Source organism: Adiantum capillus-veneris, chromosome 17, assembly GCF_014529385.1.
Source record: "Adiantum capillus-veneris isolate H3 chromosome 17, ASM1452938v2, whole genome shotgun sequence".
Classification (NCBI taxonomy): Eukaryota; Viridiplantae; Streptophyta; class Polypodiopsida; order Polypodiales; family Pteridaceae; genus Adiantum; species Adiantum capillus-veneris.
The window spans coordinates 138,956,273-138,963,102 of NC_140947.1; the positions used below are offsets into that span (position 1 = coordinate 138,956,273).

General features: G+C 39.2%; 1 protein-coding gene across 1 annotated transcript; it reads left to right on the forward strand.

Moving 5' to 3' along the window:
* Nucleotides 1-432: 432 nt before the first annotated feature.
* On the forward strand, nucleotides 433-1,532 carry LOC147438169 (low temperature-induced protein lt101.2-like). Its single transcript, XM_086487500.1, has 2 exons — nucleotides 433-649; nucleotides 1,241-1,532. The coding sequence occupies exons 1-2, from the start codon at nucleotides 569-571 to the stop codon at nucleotides 1,322-1,324; spliced, it is 165 nt and encodes a 54-aa protein (XP_086343626.1). The 5' UTR covers nucleotides 433-568; the 3' UTR covers nucleotides 1,325-1,532.
* The last annotated feature ends 5,298 nt before the right edge of the window (nucleotides 1,533-6,830 follow it).

Consider the following 6,830-nt stretch of genomic DNA (forward strand, 5'->3'; position numbering starts at 1 on the left):
GGCTCTGAGAGCTCTCTCCAATGTTAGGGAAAAATGTGTCTCCGCTTAATTTTGTGACGTATTCAATTTCAAAAATGTTGGTTGAGGGCAAGGGGAAAGGGAGAAATTCCGCCCCAAAATAGAAAAAAAAATAGAGTAAAAACCCGCAAAATAAGCCTAATTTTCTAAAATTTCCTTGTGGCAAATTCAAAGAAAGGAATTTTGTATGTTTGGGGAAATGATTTTTCGAGAACACTGGCGCTCTCTCTCTCTCTCTCTCTCTCTCTCACTCACACACACACAGAGCAACACGTGTCTTTCTTTTGAAAGTGCATGCAAACGCACGGTACGCGGCACTGTCACCAAACTTGGGTACGTGTCAGAAATCTGGGATACGTGCCAGAATTACATTCAACGCAAATCCGAAAAGCCAAATCTTTATAATTCCATAGCCTCTCGACAAACATGAAGTATCTCCGTCATTTCCTGCATTTCTTCCATCGCCCGCTTCGCACATTCAGCTTCCCCAGATCTAGAGTTGTCTTGCACAATATAACCGCTTTATTACTCATACCTCCATTGTGTCGCTATGGCCACAGCCACCTTCGTCGAAGTCCTGTTGGCAATCATTCTACCACCTCTCGGGGTCTTTCTGCGATATGGATGCCATGTAAGGCCTGGACTTTGATTGATTTCTGTGATGGATTTGTGCATGCATCTTTCTCTGGGGTCGAGTAGCTGTCGGTTTACACCATTATCTGAGGGTATTGTGTTTGCTGTGATAGATTTGTGCAAGCGTTTTAACTCTTGTGAAGGTCATTGTGGGTTTTCTGATGCATACTACTAGTCCTAGGTAGCTAGGTATGTGTGAGTAAGCAGTCTCGATGTCGCATGCCATTGGCGAGGATGTGTAGTGTTGCACACTACTGTTTATTGCTATCAGAGTTTGATGTGTTTCTGTCTTTTGTATTTCTTGTGAATATATGCAAGATGGGTCCCATCTCACATGCAAATGTTTTTTTCTGCATCAATGAAACCTATTGCCAATCTATCTTCACATCAGGAATGATTGTGCGGACAATATGGGAATTTGTATCGTCTGCGGCACACCAATTGATGCACGAATTGCAGTTCTTTGTGTCGAATTTTGCATGTGCACGAACTGTTGGTTCAATTGCTGAACTTGTGGTTTGAAATAAACTTAGGAGGCAATCATTTCCTCGTTTCTTTCAATCTCACAAATTTTTCTCTGATTTTTCAGGCTGAATTTTGGATATGCTTGCTACTAACAATCTTGGGATATATTCCCGGAATCATTTATGCTTTGTACGTGCTCGTGGGTTGAAGACCTGGGTGATTAACGATTTGTGAGCGAGCGATCGAGCGCATGTACATCAATGGATTTTTTACACTATTCCCTGGCAGATTTATCTTTTTGTACATTCTTCCTCTCAAGTTGTTGGGCTTGTGATACTCTATATGCTCATTATTCTGCACGACACAGGATTTATTGAAGGCAATAATATGAAGAAAACAAACAGCTAATTTGAGCATTTGTGTATTTTCTAACAAAAAATAGATATTTGTGATTGGCTCTTGCATGCTGCATGGCTCTTTGATTAAAGTTGTAAGGGAGAACAAAATAAGTGTCTTGATGAAGTTTATCAGGTGTACGTAGGACATATGTCACTCTATATCTATAGACTTCTAACTACCCCAACAAGGTTGGGACTACTTCGTTTTGATTGTGATTGTGATTGTAAGCTAAGTCAATATGACCATGAGAATTCTTTCAGGAGGAATGCTTAGCGCAAACTTTTTTCTTCTTAAGCTTAATTTCTCTTTACAAGAACGAACTCTACTACTAATAAAGTTTATGGGCAAGTTGAACCATCCATCGGGAAAAATGTGTCAGCATGCGAGATGTGCGAGGAACTATCAGCCTGTGGTTGGGAGTAGAAATCCGAGCAGTCGAAGTAGCACTGGGGTTTGAACTCAAGACATGATTCTAGATTTCCTTATATACATAGCCTCCTGTTGTATATTCTAGATTTCCTTATATACATAGCCTCCTGTTGTATGTTTCATCCTGGGGAGAGAAGGTGGAGCACTTTGCTCCGGTTGCCTCAACCCAACACCCCAACCAAACTTAATATCGTGCCGTTTTAAATTTCAAAAATGCCGGTTGACAACAAGGGGAAAAGGAGAAATTCCGTCCCAAAATAGAGAGAAATAATGTAACAACCTGAAAAATAAATATAATTTTCTAAAAAGGAATTTTTTACTTTTGGATAAATGTTTTTTTTTTTTCTCGCAACACCCGAGAACCGTGGGTCGCTTTTGTACATTTCCTTTGTAAATGGACATATACCGCTTGTGAAAGCGATGCCCACAATGATGCGACCTCCATGTTGTACATTGATTATGCCTGCTCTGTGCATGCTTTTTCCACTAAAACGGGAGGTAAATATTATGAAACAAAGTAACAGAGCTGGAAAGAAGTGGCAAAAACCGTTAAAATTCAAGAAGCATCATCAAAATCTCAGTTTCCCACCGGAGACTACTTTTCTAATGTTCATGACCACCATATTTTGTCCATAGATATAAAATGCATAGCTTCGTGTGTGAATGGGAAATGTTTCAAAAGTGGAAAAACTGTTTTGTAAGCAATCAAGTCTTTGCGCATGAATGCTGGCTTCTCATCAAATGTCTGCTTCAGTTTCTTTAAAAAAGAAGGATATAACTCAGGCAGCTTGCCACAAACTTGAGCAGTTATTGCTTTACATAGAAATTTTAATGTAGCAAAATAAGAGTTGTTAACATGAAACTTATAGATTTCCTAGGGTGGACTCTTAAGAGACTTCAAATCATAGCATGGTCTGGAGTAACCCACTTACATGGATGACGCGCTGCACTTGGTTGAAGCGATTGGTCATGGATTAGTTATTATGACTTAATTGTCAATCGTTCAAAATGGTCACAATTTTTGGAATAGCCTTGGCATACCGTTTGGCAAAAATACCTTTCCGGGGGGTTTTGATCTTTTCTCCCATACCCAGGTGTTAGAACAAGGGAAGTGGATAGGCGGTTTCCAAGTTTTTGGGCTTTTCAAATGATATGTAGTTCTATCCACTACCAAAAATTATTGTATTGATGACGAAAGCAATATTAAATGAGCAAAAAACACAGCCATGAAAAAGACACCCTCATTGAATAAAGAGGTGATTGTTTTCAAGGCCATTGGAGTATACATCTGCAATGACTGCCAACATTTATGTGACATGAATGACAACATTTATGTGACATGAATGACATTAAGAGAGAGAGCTTACTTCTTTTTGAAATGTCACATAAATGTCCTTAAAGAGAGTTTACTTCTTTCTGAAATGGATTTGTAAAAGCATTGGAAAATTTCAACAAAAATTTTGCATATGCTTTTTCATGTAAACTTTTTAAAAAAATTATAAGGCGGAAGTAGTTTGTGTGTAACAACTCACAAATACACAACTCACAAAACAAAGTACTAGATGGTGATTTTCGAGAAGAAGCATGTAACCTTCTTGAGAATAGCTGATGTACTCTCGACCCATAATATTTTTAATAGCAACGATCTAGTCTTCAATGAGGAAATATTGCAAAAAAATACCTCCTATAAAGGTTTCAAGATTAGAAAGTACTTTGTTAAGATGTTATGCCACCATACTATGTGAAAATACAAGTTGTCCATGCATTTGAAGGGTAAAGAAATGGTGCAATTTGTTGCTCCTAGTAGCCCTCAACGCGCACAAAGAAATTATTATTGATGGAAAGTGAAACTTTGATATAGAAGCTTTGAAGTATTAACTTCCATGATGTTGAGATAGACATGTCTTTTTTTAGCGATTATGAGAAACACCTCTACATGTGCATACCTTTTGCTATTGGCATTTGTTCTATGACTTGTAAGCTTCTAAGAAGTGCCACATGGAGAGTTATCACTTCAATTTCTAAACACCTCCGTATGTGCATGCTTTTTGCTATTAGCATTTGTCCTATGAGTTGTAAGCTTCTAAGAAAGGCCACATGGAGAGTTACCAGTGGGATAGCCACTCCAACTTTATACATTAAAAAAGCCCAAGGCTATAATAATGTACATACTATGAAAAGTAACCTTATGCTATGAAAGTACTATTTTGAGTATTGGACTTGCAATTCTATTTTATAAAGCTCATCGTCTATTAATGGAATCTTTTATCTTCAAGCTTCCTTGAGCTCTCTCGCCAATGACACCTAACAACTAGTATCAAAGCTGGTTAGCACCACTACAAACTTAGCAATCCCGTCAGCATTGCAGAGAATCCCAATCTCATCTTTCAAGTAATTAATCACCTATTAAGATGTGATTAACCACATGCAAGCCACGTCGAGTTGTCTGTGAGCCGCTACGAGTCAGGTCGAGCCACCCCTTGCCTTGCATGTGGCCCAGAGCCTTGCCCAAGAGCTTCACCATCAACCTACTATGAACTACCTCACCCACTTGCATCTGTCGAAGCTCAACTGCAACCAGCTCACTTCATTTGTATCACCCCTCATCCTATTGTTTTTGCTCGAGCCCACACCAAATTGCTCAAAAGACTCATATGTCACTGTTGCGCTCAGTGTCAAGACAACTCCTCGACGGACCCTCTCAATCACCCACGACCACTTGACTTTTATTTTCTTTCAAAAAATAGGGTTTTGTAAGCCTCTTTAAGGGTTGAAGCCCGCAGCATTCACTATGACACTTCCAAGCCCAAGCGAAGATTCCCACCACTACAAGAAGCACCAAGGCTTACAAGCCAACTCTCAGCTGATTACCAAAGCAGCTCATCAAAGAGGGAATACGACTTCAAACCTTCATCTCCAGCTTCAACAAAGAGCTTCAAAGTTTTTCGAAGCCTTTTGACTCCGTGCACTCTCAAGTTTCAATCGTTTCAAAAGCTATCAAAGTATTGCACATGCTTATTTTGCATTTGTACAAAAGCATTGCATACTTCTTGTTTCATTATACATTCTATTTTTCTTTGCACTCAAAGCATGATAACAAAGTCTTCCTTTACATTATGTCTGCCAAATCTATCTTCAAAGGATGTGAGAGGACTAGACATTGCCCTAATTATATCTAGAGGTAAGACCTTACTCCAAAGAAACCCTTATGCTGTCATCACTTGCACGATGTTATGTATGCCAAATATCTTTCTCAAGAAAAAAACCAAAGGTGAAATTATTGTCGACAAATATGCACAGCCTGCAACAGTGGCAGCAGCAGACCATATCAAATGATGGAGACGAATAGGAGCAAGGGGAGGTGCTACTAAGAGCAAACACTGACACTTACAAATATGGTTATCTTTCTCCTTTCATGTTTAAGGGGAGGAATATTTAAGTTTATATGGCACCTTGTTTATTTGAGACCATGAATGAGTCTGTGATTGCCATAGTTTGCGTGGCTACCTCAATCTGCTTGCCTGTGTGGCATCAAGTCTCAACCCAACTTGCTTCAGTATAGTCCATGCCTAAAGGGAGGATTGTTGAGATAGGCATGTTCTTCAAAAGCGACTATACGAAACACCTCTACTTGTGCATACCTTTTACTATTGGCATTTGGCCTATGAGTTGTAAGCTTCTAAGAAAGGCCAAATGGATAGTTATCAACCGGATAGCCACTCTAGCTTTATACATAAATAAAGCCCAACCTTATAATGTACATACTATGCCAAGTAACCTAAAGCTATGAATATACTATTTTGAGTATGGGACTTGGAGTTCTATTGAATCTTTCATCTTCAAACCCCCCGTGAGCTCTCGCATCAATGACATGATACAAGGCCAAACTATTACTACTGCTCACAAAGAGCATGTTGTCAAGACCGCTGATTATTGGTTGACACTACTTGTTGGAGATATTGATCTTGGCTTTAAGTCTATAATTTTTCACATCTACATTTTGAAATTTCAATTGAAAAATAAGATGGCTAGCTATCTTTTTCATGGGGCACATTTCCTCCTACTACTTGCAATTCATCGCCATCTCCCCTTTCTCTCTCTCTCCCTCTCTCTCTCTCTCTCTCTCTCTCTCTCAGGAGCAGAAATCATTGCAGAGCTCTGCCCATACTCTCTCTCTCATTCAAAGGAGCAGAAATCATTGCAGAGCTCTACCCATACTCTTTCGACCACTACCGACAACTCATGGACCAAGCATTGGAGCTACAACGATCCAAACGGCCAAGATTGAGGAGAGGGACTACACAACATCGACAGAGACTACAACAGAGAATTCGAGCCTTACTCTCGACATCCAGAGTGCAGACGAGGGTGGATTCTACTAGTAGTATCTTTGTTCTAGATCTTTTTTGTACCCTTCTTTTTGTACCTAAACATGATATCAAATACACTTTCTGTTAGTTTGGTCTCATAGGTCATTTTGGTCTTTTGAAGACGTTAATATAACATTTCATTTCTCTCACACAAAACTGCTCAACATTTTTCAAATTGTAATGATTCAGAAGCTAAAAGATCAACAATCAAACCAAGATATATGACCAAAATCAAACATCCACAACTTCATCCATGAGCCGCAAACAAGTGCTAAAAAAACTTGAGCAAAGTCAGGCCACTATGGTAACTGAGTATGAAGACAAAACATCATTTTAGAGCAGGTCCAAACGCACTACTTGATGCATAAAGCCAACATAATCAGAACTAAGGACAAGTTTCCCAGATTTTTTGAGCCATTTAATAAATATTAAGCACCTTTAAGTGAGACCAGCGACGAGAATACTTTGCAAGTACTCAAACCACAAAATGAGGGATGAGAGAGAGAGAGAGAGAGA

What these genes read in the sequence shown, in the direction of transcription:
- LOC147438169 (XM_086487500.1), top strand. Translation starts at nt 569, where the DNA reads ATGGCCACAGCCACCTTCGTCGAAGTCCTGTTGGCAATCATTCTACCA. An exon ending in TTCTGCGATATGGATGCCAT is followed by an intron (nt 650 to 1,240) that starts GTAAGGCCTGGA and finishes CTGATTTTTCAG; the next exon opens with GCTGAATTTTGGATATGCTT.